The 17,166-nt window shown below is 42.6% G+C and overlaps 1 protein-coding gene across 3 annotated transcripts in view; it reads left to right on the top strand.

The window, feature by feature from the left end:
* The first annotated feature begins 202 nt into the window (after positions 1-202).
* prkg3 (protein kinase cGMP-dependent 3) overlaps positions 203-17,166 on the top strand; it is a 38,404-nt gene continuing 21,440 nt past the window's right edge. The window contains exons 1-14 of one of the 3 annotated variants that reach the window (XM_065008917.1): positions 203-494; positions 844-1,437; positions 10,096-10,185; positions 10,303-10,365; positions 10,494-10,626; positions 10,738-10,904; positions 11,042-11,155; positions 11,301-11,406; positions 11,507-11,570; positions 11,666-11,743; positions 16,175-16,263; positions 16,387-16,452; positions 16,530-16,577; positions 16,685-16,844. In XM_065008917.1, coding sequence (XP_064864989.1) covers positions 10,098-10,185; positions 10,303-10,365; positions 10,494-10,626; positions 10,738-10,904; positions 11,042-11,155; positions 11,301-11,406; positions 11,507-11,570; positions 11,666-11,743; positions 16,175-16,263; positions 16,387-16,452; positions 16,530-16,577; positions 16,685-16,844 — 1,176 coding nt within the window. In that variant the 5' untranslated portion in view covers positions 203-494; positions 844-1,437; positions 10,096-10,097. Of the gene's footprint in view, positions 495-843; positions 1,438-4,070; positions 8,230-10,095; positions 10,186-10,302; positions 10,366-10,493; positions 10,627-10,737; positions 10,905-11,041; positions 11,156-11,300; positions 11,407-11,506; positions 11,571-11,665; positions 11,744-16,174; positions 16,264-16,386; positions 16,453-16,529; positions 16,578-16,684; positions 16,845-17,166 lie in introns of those variants that run through there. The other 2 variants (XM_029631892.2, XM_029631896.2) reach the window with 2 other exon arrangements.

Below are 17,166 nucleotides of genomic sequence, written 5' to 3'. Positions count from 1 at the left end.
GTTCCTGCACTTTTCCCCCTCCCTCCCTCCTTCCCACCCACCCATCCCTCCTACCCGTCTTCCTCTACCTGGTGTGATAGGAGGTTCCTCTGGGGTCTGGTTAATGATCCAACATTGGAGCTGCTGAGCAGACAGACAGATAAGGAGAGACAGGGGGCGTGGAAGAAAGGGAGAGAGAGAGAAGTAAGAGCACGAGGCATGGGGGGAGCCAGGTGAGATCAGAGAGAGGAGAGTGAGGGAGAGGAAAGATAAAGGATTAGGTGATAGTAGTCAGCGTGTTAGTGCCTGTACAGGTGAGTGGACTCTGAATAGGATTTCCCTTCAAGCTACAGGTGGAGAAAGCTTGATACAGGACCAACACAACACTTATCCTTAGCTGGATTTACAGAGTGCTGGAGGAAGGTCTTGAACCTCATGTGAAGATCCATGTGGTCACCCTAGCAGCTACACTGACTCACCCTCCGTCCTACCCCTCCTCTCTTCACAGACTACAGGTGAGTCTAACTTTAGTCTTTTCCCCCGTAGCATCAATGCATTTGTGCCAAAATGAGACCTGTTGGAGCAACATCAGAACCCAGTTGCAACTAAATGCATCTAGTTTTAATGAGCTCAGGTTGTGACTGTAGTGACTGGCTTGGGGGCCAGTATACTTTTTAAACATGACTGACATACACTTCACACCAATGAATTCATATTTTCCATTTAGAAATTAAATAGTTTTGTCTATAATTACAGAGTGGAAAATGTAGTCTCTTTATCTACTTTATTATGGTTAGTTGTTTGCTGGGTGACTTTACAATCACTGTAATACCATGTCTAATCTCTGCCCTGTCCAATGTTCAGGGTGAAGTAAAGGTAATTGGGGTCACGTGAAGAGCGGGCGCTAGGCAGTGCGAGATGGCATTGGAGGAGATGGCTGCCATTTCACAGGCTCTGAACCAATTGTGCTATTGTGTGTGCTTTGTCGCATTATTTGTAACTTATTTTGTACATAAATGTTTCTGCTACCGTCTCCTTTGACCGAAAAGAGCTCCTGGATATCAGTACAGCGATTACTCACCTCGTACTGGACGAAGATTTTTTCTTTAACGAGTCGGACGGAAAGGATTTACTCAGACACCCGACAAGGCCCAAATCACCTTCATTCGCAAGAGACCGATATATTGGGGATGTAAGTCGGGGTGCCTTGTAAGGATCCGACAGCGAGTGGGTAATCCACCTCCACCATCAGTCCTATTTGCCAATGTGCAACCATTGGATAATAAGTGGATGAGCTCCGATCAAGACTATCCTACCAACGGGACATTAAAAAACTGTAATATCTTATGTTTCACTGAGTCATGGCTGAACAATGACATGGATAACATACAGCTGGCTGGGTTTTCTTGTGCATCGGGCAAGATAGAACAGCTGCCTCTGGGAAGACAAGGAATGGAGGTCTGTCTATTTGTCACTAACATCTGGTGCACGAAATCTAATATTAATTAAGGAAGTCTCAAGGTTTTGCTCGCCTGAGGTAGAGAATATTTTAATCCGTTTTAACTCAAGTCTATCAGCATATTTCGTGCACAACCAGAGGAAAAATAACTCTAGACCACAATAACTCCACACAAGATCTCCCTCGCCCTCCATTTGGCAAATCTGACAATAACTTTATCCTCCTTATTCCTGCTTACAATCAAAAACTAAATCAAATTGTATTAGTCACACGCGCTGAATACAACAGGTGCAGACCTTACAGTGAAATGCTTACTTACAAGCCCTTAACCAACATGCAGCTAAGAAAATACCTAAAAAAATGAAGAGATAAGAATAATAAATTATTAAAGAGCAGCACTAAATAACAATAGCAGTGCTATATACAGGGGGTACCGGTACAGAGTCAATGTGCGGGGGCACCGGTGTTGAGGTAATATGTACATGTAGGGAGAGTTATTAAAGTGACTATCCATAGATAACAGCAGAGAGTAGCACCAGTGTTCCAGAGGGGGCTGGGGGCTGTCTCATCGTTGTCAGTGATCAGGCCTACCACTGTTGTGTACATAAGCAAACGTAATGATGGTGTTGGAGTTCTGCCTGGCCATGCAGTCATAAGTGAACAAGGAATACATGAGGGGACTGAGCTTGTACCCCTGAGGGGCTCCCGTGTTGAGGGTCAGCGTGGCAGATGTGTTGTTACCTAGTCTTACCACCTGGGGGCGACCCGTCAGGAAGTCCAGGATCCAGTTGCAGAGGGAGGTGTTTTGTCCTAGGGTCCTTAGCTTAGTGATGAGCTGTATGGACACTATGGTGTTGAAAGATGAGCTATAGTCAATGAATAGCATTCTCACATGTATTCCTTTCTTCCATGTGTGAAAAGTGTAGAGTGCAATAGAGATTGCATCATCTGTGGATCAGTTGGTGCAGTATGCAAATCGGAGTGGGTCTAGGGTTTCTTTGATAATGGTGTTTGATGTGAACCATGTAGAGGAAAAATAAATGCACACCTATTTACGTGACGTGCTTGCTAGCGGAGTGGAAAGCTTGAAAAAAAAGGAGAGACCTTGGATCTGTTGGGACGGTATGTGGGTCTAGGGTGTCCAAGAGGATGCTGTTGATGTGAGCCATGACCAGCCTTTCAAAGCATTTCATTGCTACAGACGTGAGTGCTACGGGTCGGTAGTCATTTAAGCATGTTCCCTTAGTGTTCTTGAGCACAGGAACTATGGTGGTCTGCTTGAAACATGTTGGTATTACAGACTCAGACAGGGAGAGGTTGAAAATGTCAGTAAAGACACTTGCCAGTTGGTCAGCGCATGCTTGGAGTGTACGTCCTGGTAGTCCGCCTGGCTGCAGAGAGCGAGATCCCACAGCCGTCCTAAACAGCTGATGCTCTCATGCATGTTTCAGTGTTACTTGCCTCGAAGCAAGCATAGAAGTAATTTAGCTCATCTGGTAGGCTCGTGTCACTGGCAGCTTACGGCTGTGCTTCCCTTTGTAAGTCTGTTATAGTTTGCAACCCCTGCCACATCCGACTAGCATCGGAGCCGGTGTAGTAAGATTCGACCTTAGTTCTGTATTGGCACTTTACCTGTTTGATGGTTCTTCGGAGGGCATAGCGGGATATCTTAAAAGCTTCCGGGTCAGATTCCCGCTCCTTGAAAACCGCAGCTCTACCCTTTAGCTCAGTGTGAATGTTGCCTATAATCCATGGGTTCTGGTTGGGATATGTACGTACAGTCACTGTGGGGACGACATCCTTGATGCACTTATTGATAAAGCCAGTGACTGATGTGATGTACTCCTCAATGCCATCGGAAGAATCCCGGAACATATTCCACTCTGTGCTAGCAAAACAGTCCTATAGTTTTAGCATCTGCTTCATCTGACCACTTTTTTATAGACCGAGTCACTGGTGCTTCCTGCTTTAATTTATGCTTGTAAGCTGGAATCAGGAGGATAGAATTATGGTCAGATTTGCCAAATGGAGGGTGAGCGAGAGCTTTGTGCGGAGTAAAGGTGGTCTAGAATTGGTTGTACATTTGGTTTAAATGTACAACCCCCGGTTGTACATTTAACATGCTGAAAGAAATTAGGTCAAATTGATTTAAAGTGCATTAAAGTCCCCGGCCACTAGGATCGCCGCCTCTGGATGAACGTTTGCCTGTTTGCTTATGGCGGTATACAGCTCATTGAGTGTGGTTTTAGTGCCAGCATCGGTCTGTGATGGTATGTCCACGGTGATGAAAAATACAGATGAAAACTCTCGATGAAGATAAGCTGGAGACCACACTAACTCAGGCGAGCAAAACCTCAAGACTCAGATACCTTAGATATCGTGCACCAGCTGTTGTTTAAATGCATTGGCCTCCGTCCCATGTCTTACCAGAGGCTGCTGTTCTGTCCTGCCTTAGAGTGTATTACCCTCTAGCTGTATGTTATTTATGTCGTCGTTCAGCCACGACTCTGTGAAACATAAGATATTACAGTTTTTAATGTTCCGTTGGTAGGATAAATGTGCTTTCAGTTCATCCCATTTATTTGCAAGCGATTGAACATTAGCTAACAGGACGGAAGGCAAGGGCAGATTAGCCACTCGTTGCCTTATCCTCACAAGGAACCCTGATCTCTTTCGTGAAATTTCCATTTTCTTCTCCATTGAATAACGGGGATCTGGGCCTGGCCGGATATCTGCAATATTTCCCTCCTGTCCAACTAATTTAATAACTACTCTGTGTCCAGTTTGAGGTGAGCAATCGCAGTTCTGATGTCCGGAAGCTCTTTTCGGTCATAAGAGAAGGTAGCAACAACATTATGTATAAAACAAGTTATGAACAAAGCAAAAAACTCATCAAAGTAGGTTGGTTAAGAGCCGAAAATACGGCAGCCTTCCCCTCCAGCGCCACCATCAAACAAGAAGTAACCAGTGACTTGCTCAATACGGAAGTGGTCAGTTGACACAGATGCTAAGCTACAGGTCTATTTTGCTAGCACAGACCGGAAAATGTTCTGGGAATCTTCTGATGGCATTGACGAGTACACAACATCTGTCACTGGCTTCATCAATAAGTGCATCGATGATGTAGTCCCCACAGTTACTGTACGTACATAGCACAACCAGAAGCCATGGATTACAGGCAACATCCGCACTGAGCTAAAGGGTAGAGCTGCCGCTTTTAAGGAGCGGGACTCTAACCCAAATGCTTATAAGAATTCCCACTATGCTCTTCACTATGTCCTCCGACTGCCCTTAAATAGGCAAAGCGCCAATACAGGACTAAGATTGAATCGTACAACACTGGCTCTGACGCTCGTTGGATGTGGTAGGGCTTGCAAACTATTAATGACTACAACGGGAAGCACAGCCGTAAGCTGCCCAGTGACACGAGCCTACCAGGTGAGCACAATTACTTCTATGCTCGCTTCGAGGCAAGCAACACTGAAGCCTGCATGAGAACATCAGCTGTTTAGGACGACTGTGTGATCTCGCTCTCCATAGCCGATGGGAGTAAGAGCTTTAAACAGGTCAACATACACAAGGCAGCAGGGCCAGACGGATTAACGGGACATGTACTCCGAGCATGCGCTGACCAACTGGCAAGTGTCTTCGCTGACATTTTCAACCTCTCCTGAACGAGTCTGTAAAAGCAACATGTTTCAAGCAGACCACCATAGTCCCTGCTCAAGAACACTAAGGTAACCTGCCTAAATTACTACCAACCCGTAGCACTCACGTCTGTAGCAATGAAATGCTTTGAAAGGCTGGTCATGGCTCAGCGTTCAACACCATAGTGCCCTGAAAGCTCATCACTAAGCTAAGGACCCTGGGACTAAACACCACCCTCTGATACTGGATCATGGTTGTGTGCTTAGTCCCCCCCCCCCTATACTCTCTGTTCACCCATGGCCAAGCACGACTTCAACACCATCATTATTAAGTTTGACAACGATGAGACAGCCTATAGAGAGGAGGTCAGAGACAATGGCCGTGTGGTGCCAGGACAACAACCTCTCCTTCAACGTGATCAAGACAAAGAAGATGATTGTGAACTACAGGAAAAGGATGACCGAGGGTTGTAGTGGAGCAGGTTGAGAGCTTCAAGTTCCTTGGTGTCCACATCACCAAAAACTATCATTGTTCAAACATACCAAGACAGTCATGAAGAGGGCATGACAATGCCTAATACCCATCAGGAGACTGAAAAGATTTGGCAAGGGTCCTCAGATCCTCAAAAGGTTCTACAGCTGCACCATTGACAGCATCCTGACTGGTTACATTACCGCCTGGTATGGCAACTTCTCTGCCTCCGTCCGCAAAGCACTACAGAGGTTAGTCCATACGGCCCAGTACATCACTGGGGCCAAGCTTCCTGCCATCCAAGACCTCTACACCAGGCGTGTCAGAGGAAAGCCCATAAATTTGTCAGAGACTCTGCTTTTCTCTGCTACCACACATTAAGTGGTACCGGAGCGCCAAGTCTTGGACCAAAAGGCTCCTCAACAGCTGCTACCCCCAAGCCATAAGACTCCTGAACAGCTGATCAAATGGCTCCCCGGACTATTTTACGCTGCTGCTCGTCACTGTTTATTATCTATGCATAGTCACTTTACCTCTACCTACATGTACATATTACCTCAATTACCTCGACTAACCTGTGCCCCCGCTCATTGACTCTGCACTGGTACCCCCTGTATATAGCCTCGCTACTGTTATTTTATTGTTTCTCTTTAATTATTTGTTATTTTTCTATTTTCATCTTTATATTTAACTTAAAGTAAATACTTTCTTCACACTTATTTTTCTAAAACTGTATTGTTGGTTAAGGGCTTGTAAGTAAGTATTTCACTATAAGGTCTAGACCAGCGGAGATGGGTGAATTGAAACATTGAGGAGGATGGGAGACAACAAAGTGTGTTTCAAGTGGGTGAGATGCTCAGGCTGTGTCAAAGACCAAGTATTTTAACCTAAAGCATTTAATAAAGACATTTATAGTACAATATTATGGGGAATAGGAATGAGAGGGCTACTTACACAGTGTTGGACAGAGATCACAGCAGGGATTTAATGAGGGTATGATGCATGAGTTGAGGTGTTCAGAGGCTTGACCAGTACAGGACAGGATTTGACTGGGAAAACAAAAAACAATAACACACTACAGAGTTAGACAAAAGAGCTAAGAATGAGTTAGTCCAAGCAAGGAGTAAAATCATTGATGTTTAATAATGTGATTGTTTTTGTGTATGTGATTGACTCTACATACAATAATGAGCTAAAATTGATAAGGCTACTCAAAGTGCTTGCAGAGGAAACATTCAATGTGCCAGTGGATGAGCTGGCACGTGAGACATGGTTTAAATTCAGGTAATGAGAGAGTTGACAATGGTAGTGGAGTGGTCATCGCCTCTTAATCAAGGAACAGGAAGGGACTTGGCTGTTAATGAAATAGCGGATACATTCCATTTTAGCTATGCCATCATAGGTTTGGACAACAAATTTCTCTATGAAGTCAAACACAGCCTGAGCATCTCACCCACTTCAAAGTAGGCCAAGAAACGTTCCTGAATAAAGCCCTGATTATCCACATACCTGACGATAACAGACAACTGCAAGCAGACTGGTGGCACCATAGGTCCCAGAGTGGTGGGGCAATTTTTACCCCCTAGGTCCTGGAGTTGTTCCTTATAAGTTAACCTAACTAGGAAAACTCTGAACCCTTTAAGGTATGACAGTGATTAATCAGTTGTAAAAAGGTTTCATATGGGCTGTGATGGGACCAGTTTTTCCTAATCAGGTCACATGGTTTTAAAAAACTCCTGAACCTGGGGCGATGAAAGCCCTGTCAAACTGCAGCTTCCGTATATTTGTTCATATAAATTATATTTAGACCGGATTAGGAGGGGGATTTCCTCTACCCAGACACATAGACAACAGAACTCACAGGGCTGAGCTTGCTTAATGCATGTTTGCATCATGCAGGCCTATGCAACTGTTGGCCTTATAAAACATTTACTCACATCTGTCATCACGATTATGTTGACTGATTAATTTTGGATTGAAAACATATAGGCAGCAAGCCCAATTTTGAATATAAACTACATTTGATCACATTCACATTTTCCTGACACAGAAATGGACTATAAATACTTAACGTTACCAATTAGTTTACCCTGACCTGATGGAACGTTATGCAGCTGCTCTTATTAGTAGCCTACAGTTGATCAGACTGAAAAATAGTCTAAATGTCATCCCATACAGCATGTCAGATTTCTGATGTTTAGGTGTAGAGTTTTTGCTTGGGTCTGTCCGGAGTGATTATGTGTTATCTTAGCTAAATAAATACTGGAGGAAAGTGGAAAGCCTACTTAAGCAAACGTGAAAATGTGCGCTGCGTCAACCTCTCGCTTTAATCCACATTTTCATGCATGATGCGATGGACGCAATCAAATCATTCAGAAAAGACAGTCACAAGTTCAATATGTGGGCATTCATACGCTCCCTGCTTTTGTTTTGCCATTTAGCTGAACAAACTATGTTCTTCAGGTCACTATACACACACCTTTCGACCATGGCTCAGACTTTCCAAAAAGCAGACAAGGCCAGCAATACAGGTGGCTTGATGAAAGGCTCCCTGTTAACCAGCTTTACTATTGATACCAGTTGATATTGAACACCCTCAACTTTTCATCCTTCTTCATGAAACTGATCTCAGGCAGAGGTCGACCCTCCAGTGTTGCCAACTCATTTTCAGGGTAAGTTGCTAGAGGCAGGTTGATTTGTTGCTAAAATACATTGTGATGTCATTGCATGATAACGTAAAACTGCGTCATTAGGTAGAATACACAATAATGTTACTCAAATTGACTGGCCATCTCAGCAAAAAATATGATTTGACATTTGTTCAGGTACAGACTCCCACTCTTTTCTGTACTTCTGGCTGTACAATTTTGATTGAGACATGTTGATTGATGTTGTAAGTTCTGTTCAAGATCAAACATTTGTGACCAACTATATTTATTGGGTTTGGCTCGTCGAACCCGTACTAGCGCCTGCTGCTGATGTCACTCACAATGCACATTTGCAGCCAGGCACGTGTGTTGTGACTGAGTGCGTGACAGAGAAAATCGTTTTTGTGTCATTTAGAGGGAAAATACGTGCATTTTGTCGTTTGAGTCACATTTCAAAAGTTACTAAAAGTTCAAAATACATTTTTAAAAGTAGCTAAATTTGTTGCTAGGTGCTGTTTGAAAAATAAGTTGCCAGGGTAGTTTGAAAAGTTGCTAAATCTAGCAACAAAATTACTAAGTTGGCATCACTGCGACCCTCACTTTTAATTCGCCCCTTTTCTGTGTAACCCAGAGAATGAAAGTGGTTCTTCAAGCTGTCCTCCGGCTACACCATGATGCTACCCCACACAGTGCTGTTGAAGTTACTGTAGACTTTCAATGCAAAACTGTGTATTTTACTCAATTATTTGGTGACATGAATATATTTAGTATAGTTGTATCTAAAAATTATAACGTTTTTTATCTTTCTAATGTTGATATTTTTAGGAAATTTCACTGAGGAGAATGGTCCTCCCCTTCTTCCTCTGTGGATTCTCCACTGGTCTACATCTGTTGTATTCGGCGCATGTGACAGATAAAACTAGATTTGATTTGATGGGGATGTGTGTGCTAGGCTAACCCTGTGATTTGTTTGCATGGATGCTAAATGTATGCTCTGTCAACAGAGACCAAAGCAGTTTTTTATTGACTACTAAATTATCCCTCGCAATCAGTGCAATTGTGAACTGACCAGTGTATTTGGGTAGGATTTTTTGTTCACAGCTGTGTGTGTCCCTGCTAGTGTGTGCATGCATACTCATACACATGAATGGCCCAGGGAGATGTACTGTATATGCACAGACACATTCAAGAAAACACAAACAATTAGTGCTCCCATGAGAGAGTGGGTTTGTGTTTAAGACATGCACCAGCCAATTATTCCTACACACACCAAAAGGTAGCTTTGATTTCGGAAACAATTGTCTGATTTATGGGACTGCCAAACGGTACACAAATATTAGAGTCACAAGTGTTTAAGTGAATATAAACACAACATGACCATATAATTAGGACAGGACTTTACCTTAGTGATAACAGTTTCTATATGCGTTGTCTTCCCAGGGTGTGATGGTATTTACAGTACCTCCTGTTGGTAGCCCAACCTCTCGCTGAATGCTGGCTGTGTGCCAGTTTAATGACAGATGAGGCAGTGGTGTGTGTGCGCGCGAGTGCGTGCGCATGTGTGGGTGGGTGCATGTTTTATGCAACTTGTATGAGTACATGGGTCGGCAGGGTAGCCTAGTGGTTAGAGCGTTGGACTAGTAACCGGAAGGTTGCAAGCTCAAACCCCCGAACTGACTAGGTACAAATCTGTCGTTCTGCCCCTGAACAGGCAGTTAACCCACTGTTCCTAGGCCATCATTGAAAATAAGAATTTGTTCTTAACTGACTTGCCTAGTTAAATAAAGGTAAAAATGCGTACATAAGCACTTACATTTTGTGTGTAAGCCTACATGTTAATTTGTTTTCTCATCCTGTGACTCCTCACACATCCTCTACCCCTCCCTTCAGCCATGGAGTGCCAGGTGGAGGAGCTGAGGCAGCAGCTGGAGAAACAGACCCTAGTCAACCAGGAGCTGCAGAACCACAACAAGGACCTGGGTACAACCACAATCACGACCCTGACCATGATTATGATCACAACCAAGACTACAGCCATAAAATAAACCATAATCTAAACCACAACTATCACAACCAATGGTCTCCTTTCACCTCTAGAAAGAAGACTGCAGGAGACGGAGAAGTTGCTGCAGGAGCTTCAGAGTCATTACCATGACCTGGGTAAAAGGCTAAATGTGACTATGGCAACCCCCTGTGTGACGAACGGCAGCCATTTGTGTCAGATCACTAACCAAAGTGCAGCATTTATATTAACCCCATGTCTTGTGTGTGGTGTGTATCTATTCCAGACTTCCCTGATCAGAGGATCAGTAATGAAGGGGGACTTGTGGTCAGGAAGAGCAGAGTGGCTGTCATGGCCCCTGAGCCAATCCCAGAGGATCAGCAGGAGATCATAAAGACTAAAGTCAAGAAGACCGTCAGGTGATTGGCTAGCGCTATGCATGCAGCATCATGATATGTACAGTATCATGTGTTATGTGATGTCAGTAGAGTATGCTGGTGTGAATATATACAAAATGTCTCTTTCCACAGTGAGACGAGTCTGATCATCAAGGCCATCCAGAAGAATGACTTCCTGAGTCGCCTTGACGATGAGCAGATAACCATGATGGTGGAGCTCCTGGTGGCCATCGACTTCAAACCAGGAAATGATGTAATCAAGGAGGGCACTGAGGGAGACAGCATGTACATCGTAGCAGGTATGTGTGAATTTCTCAACCATATACGGAGAAACACAACGAACATTTCACAAATAAGGGTTGCTATGTCTGCTTACTATTTCCAATAAAATGATAACCCTCACCTCTCAATGTCCCCCCTCTATCTCTCCCTTTAGCGGGTGAGCTCCTTGTCAGTCAAGCAGATTGTAACCTTCGAACCCTGACCTGTGGGGATGTTTTTGGAGAGTTGGCTATTCTGTATAACTGCAAACGCACAGCCACAGTCAAAGGTGAGATGCTATTATAAAATGTGGATATTGAGAAGTACACAATATGGTAACTGTGTACCTTCCTACATTCTGTATTATGCTTGTGCTGTACCGAATATTGCTTGTTGTTATGAATGAATTGTCCCCCTTACTCTCATCGTCGTAGCCAAGACAGTGGTGCGTCTGTGGTTTATGGAGAGACAGATGTATAGAACCATCATGACCAACAAGTCCAAGAAGAAACGTGAACAGCTAATGGGCTTCCTAAAAACGTGAGTTAACACACTTAACCTTACAACTTGCACTCTCTTGGTCACACGCACATGCACCCACCCACTCTGCTAATTCTGCTCTGATATGCTTACGTATCAGGTCTCGGACTCTGAAGGCCCTAAATGACAGTCAGCTCTCTAAGATAATTGACTCCATGGAGGAGGTTTGTACTCAGCCATTTGACACACCTCCCCATACTAGATACATTTTCCAGAGCATTAACATCCAAATCCATATTAAATCTGTTCCTTCTTGTAGGTGAAGTACCAGAACAATGATGTCATTGTGCGTGAGGGGGCGGAGGGCAACACGTTCTACATCATTCTCAAAGGAGAGGTACGGGGGACATGTTTGGCAGTTACAGTGATCCAAAACTAGGACAGTTATGACACATAAATGGGCTGCTACACAGTCACTATGGGAGCTCTTTCTAGAGCACCCAGTTAAATTGTGGTGAAGAATTGATTTTAAATCTCTTAATAGTTAAAAAAATCTTTCTTCATCTTTCTTCAAGTTTTCTTTATTTACTGTCATCCTAAATTAAGATATTATATTAATTTATATTAAGTTACTTTCCATGATGTGGAAAGTATTTGTTACTACATTACAAAAGCTGACCCCATCGAATTGGGGGGGAATTACACATCCTTTTTACCTCAGATTGGGGATGTGAAAAAAGTATAGTTTTATTTTATTTTATTTCACTTTATTTAACCAGGTAGGCTAGTTGAGAACAAGTTCTCATTTGCAACTGCGACCTGGCCAAGATTAAGCAAAGCAGTTCGACACATACTGTACAACAACCAGAGTTACACATGGAATAAACAAATGTACAATCAATAATACAGTAGGAAAGTCTATATACAGGGAGTGCAAATGAGGCAGGCTAAGGGAGGTAAGGCAATAAATAGGCCATGGTGGCGAAGTAACTACAATATAGCAATTAAACACTAGAATGGTAGAATGTGCAGAAGATGAATGTGCAAGTAGAGATACTGGGATGCAAAGGAGCTAAATAAATACAGTATGGAGATGAAGTAGTTGGATGGGCTATTTACAGATGGGCTATGTAGTAAACATAATAACAAAATATCAATTGTTTCAAACATCTTCAATTTTGTGCTGTTGATTTTGTCATAAGCGCTGGGGTCGCAGGACTGACATGCTGACCATAACGCTTGCGTTGCGTTGCGTTGCCAGGCACTAAAATAGAGTGTCTGCATTGCCAGGCGCTAAAATAGAAGTTGCTTCTATTTGTGGCTCAGAATGTGCTGCAATTCCTGCCTCTCCCATCTCCTTATTGATTTATGATAGCAGATACCCACATGCCATCTCCTCATTGCTTATTCTCAGGTGGGTGATTGAAAGACGAACTGAGGTCAGTCATCGTCATGGTAACTATGAAAGTTAAATGCCAATCGCCATATATAGTCCAAAGAAGAAAATGTCTGGAAGCAGGAGAGATGACTAGAAACGATTCGGGTTGACTGTTTTATGTGTGGATTAATTGTCGGAGTAGAGGACCTTGTGCATTTCAGGTAAAATAACAACTCAATGTTCATATCTCAAAACAAATTAGCTAGCAAGAGCAAGCTAGCTAAATATGACACATTAGCTAGCAACTGCAAGCTAGCTTGCTAAATTGCCATAAATGTTTAATGCTTTTCAACCTTTTTTCATTTTTCCTATTTTGTTGCCTTACAACCTGGAATTAAAATATATGTTTGTATCATTTGATTTACAAAACATGCCTACCACTTTGAAGATGCAAAATATGTTTTATTGTGAAACAAACAAGAAATAAGACAAAAAAAACACAAAACTTGAGCGTGCATAACACTCCTAAAGCCAATACTTTAAAGAGCCAGCAACTACAGCTGCAAGTATCTTGGGGTATGTCTCTATAAGCTTGGCACATCTAGCCACTGGGATTTTTGCCCATTTTTCAAGGAAAAACTGCTCTCATTCCTTCAAGTTGGATGGGTTCCGCTGGTGTACAGCAATCTTTAAGTCAAACCACAGATTCTCAATTGGATTGATTCTGGGCTTTGACTAGGCCATTCCAAGACATTTCAATGTTTCCCACTCGAGTGTTGCTTTAGCAGTATGCTGCTGGAAGTTGAACCTCCGTCCCAGTCTCAAATCTCTGGAAGATTGAAACAGGTTTCCCTCGAATTTCCCTGTATTTAACGACATCCATCATTCCTTAAATTCTGACCAGTTTCCCAGTCCCTGCCGATGAAAAACATCCCCACAGTGAAGCATGGTGGTGGCAGCATCATGCTGTGGTGGTGTTATCGGGGTGATGAGAGGTGTTGGGTTTGCACCAGATAGAGTGTTTTCCTAGATGGCCAAAAAGTTCAATTTTAGTCTCATCTGACCAGAGTACTTTCTTCCATATGTTTGGAGAGTCTCCCTCATGCCTTTTGGCGAACACCAAACGGGTTTGCTTATTTATTTCTTTAAGCAATGGCTTTTTTTATGGCCACTTCCGTAAAGTGCAGCTCTGTGGAGTGTACGGCTTAAAGTGGTCCTATGGACAGATACTCCGATCTCCGCTGTGGAGCTTTGCAGCTCCTTCAGGGTTACCTTTGGTCTCTTTGCTGCCTCTCAGATTAATGCCCTCCTTGCCTGGTCTGTGAGTTTTGGTGGGTGGCCCTCTCTTGGCAGGTTTGTTGTGGTGCCATATTCTTTCCATTTTTTAATAATGGATTTAATGGTGCTCTGCGGATGTTCAAAGTCTCAGATTTTTTTATAACCCAAACCTGATCTGTACTTCTGCACAACTTTGTTCCTGACCTGTTTGGAGAGCTCCTTGGTCTTCATGGTGCCGCTTGCTTGATGGTGCCGCTTGCTTTGTGGTGTTGCAGACTCTGGGGCCTTTCAGAACAGGTGTGTGTATATTTTTGTTTTATAATTTTTTGAAACATGTTTTTTTTCCATTTCACTTCACCAATTTGGACTATTTTGTCAATTACATGAAATCCAAATAAAAATCTATTCAAATTACAGGTTGTAATGCAATAAAATAGGAAAAACTCCAAGGGGATGAATACTTTTGCAAGGCATTATAGATATTCCATGAAAAATCAGCCGTTTCCAGCTACAATTTACAATAATAATGTCTACACTGTATTTTTGATCAATTTGATGTTATCTTAATACACCAAAAATTGCTTTTCCAAAAACAAGGATATTTCTAAGTGAGCCCAAACTTTTGAACGTTAGTGTTTATCTGACTAAACTATCAAAAGAAGAATTGTAGTTTGAATTCCGTAAAGTGAGTGTGGAAGAGGTGCATTTTTTTGCAAGCATAAAACGCTGACACTACACATCAAAGTATATCTGACCAAATGATGAAAGGCTAACATTTAATTTTTTGTTTGCTGTTGTCTATCAACAATGACAAGCCACAACGGTCTGACAACTTAGATGGAAATTTACAGAGGATAATAGAGGATGATATTGCCACTTCCATTTGCCACATCTTCAATTTAAGCCTACTAGAAAGTGTGTACACGCAGGCCTGTAGGGAAGCAAAAGCCATTCTGCTACCTCTCCCTAGGAATAGTAAAGCCCCCTTTACTGGCTCAAATAGCCGACCAATCAGCCTGTTAACAATCCTTAGTAAAGTTTTTGAAACAATTGTGTCTGACCAGATACAATGCTATTTTACAGTAAAAAAATTGACAACAGACTTTCAGGATGCTTATAGGGAAGGACATTCAACAAACACAGCACTTACACAAATGACTGATGGTTGACTCAGAGATATTGATGATAAAATGATTGTGGGGGCTGTTTCGTTAGACTTCAGTGTGGCTTTTGACATTATCGATCATAGTCTGCTGCTATGATTTATAATTATCCACTTAAATGTTTTCCTCAACAACAACAAAATTGATGCGAACTGGGCTCGAACCTGAGATTAAAAAACACTATCAATTATAAGTCAATCGCTTTAGCATTATGTGGCACCTAGAAGTGATAATGATAGCTATAGCCTACATAACTGTTGTTTGAAAAATCCATAAGGCTCTTTGTTTTTTCAAACAATGTGAAACAAACAAACAACAAACTTTCTTGTAAGGACCTCATTTATTTTTTTCTAAAAGAGCACACGGCGGTGTTTGAAACAGATACACAAACATGTGGATTTTGTCATATATGCAAACATTTTTAAATGTTGCCTAATGTTAGTGGTAGCTATTTGTATAGTCAAGGATTCACCAGTGCAATATCTCACGTCACATTTTGTTACAGACCAACAGAACAAGTAAACCTTGAGTTTGTAAATTTAAAATATCTCTCTGGTGGCTAAGGTTGACCTATTTCTTGAAAATCTAAGATCTTTGATGGGCTGGAAGCAGAAGTTGTGCCAGGATGTAATCACTGCCACCTGGTGAGGTTAGCATAGAGCTAACTTGTACCGTATCATGTTATCTGATGGGAGCAGCTTCAATTTAGCGTTTGGTCACATGCAAGTACATCAACTATATTAATTGGGTGATACACATTTCCAGCGTGAGAAGCTGTTTAACTTTAACTGTGTGCTTACACCCTTTGTTTGATGATCATAGTGAACAACGACTTACTACACTAGTGGAGGATTGGAGTCTACAATACTCCTACCTGTGCTTACCAACCCATGTGTTTACTAATGACAAAAATGTGTATGTGTGCGTGCGTGCTAATAATGCCTGCCCTATGTGTGTGTGCGGATGTGTGTACGTGCATGGGGGCACGTGTGTGTGTGTCTGCCCTCAGGTCAAGGTGACTAAGAAGTTGAATGGGCAGGAGAAACAGATTCGCAAGATGGGCAAAGGGGAGCATTTCGGGGAATTGGCCCTGATACGGTAACCATGGATACATTAGTAGCTAAGGCTATAAATGGACTTCATGTTGTTCATTAAAATGACCCCGGTGTGCAGTAGCTATTAGTTAATGTGGCTGCTCATAAGTGTGGATGTAACCTGCAGTGAAATCCTGAGGACTGCAACATGTACTGCTGTTGGCCCTGTGACCTGCTTCTCCATCGATAAGGAGTGAGTCTGAACCAGTAACATTACATTTCTTAATCGATTGGTTGAGTGACTAATGGTCTGTTACGTTACACTTCCAGGGTGTTTGAGGAGACGATCCCCATTGAACACCTGGAGCTCCATGATGAGTGAGTACAAAGAAACACTTGCCCCTTTTAGCAGTGCCCTTCTCCTCCTAGTTCTATGTTCACCACTTTAGTCTAGTCAAGCTGTGTAACTGTTGTCTGTGTCCCAGCATCAGCTCTATGGTTTTGGAGGAGCCAGATGCTCCAGAGAAGACCAGTCCTAGTTCCTATCTGAGACTGAAGGACCTGATCCCCGTACTGTACCAGGAGGGGCGTTACCAGGGAGAACCTGTCACTCTCGGAGTGGGAGGGTTTGGTCGCGTTGAACTGGTATGTGTGTGAGTTTGGTGTTGTAGTTGTGTTTGGCAAGTTAGAGGCTGAAACCAACTGATTAAGTGTTTAATATTTATTAGGATCCCCAAATTGCTGCTACCGATGCAGTGGTTACTCTTCCTTGGGTCCAAACAGGAAACAACACAACATTAAATACATAATATATATAAATACATAGCACTACATTTACATTTCAATGTAGCCATTCATCAGACACTCCCATCCAGAGCGACCCACATCTAGTTAATTCATCTTTAGTCGATACATAATACAATACAACATGCATACAAATGTCTGTCTCTTTTCACAGTCCCTGTCG

Source organism: Oncorhynchus nerka, linkage group LG24 (genome assembly GCF_034236695.1).
Source record: "Oncorhynchus nerka isolate Pitt River linkage group LG24, Oner_Uvic_2.0, whole genome shotgun sequence".
Classification (NCBI taxonomy): domain Eukaryota; kingdom Metazoa; phylum Chordata; class Actinopteri; order Salmoniformes; family Salmonidae; genus Oncorhynchus; species Oncorhynchus nerka.
This window is presented reverse-complemented; position numbering and strand designations above follow the sequence as displayed.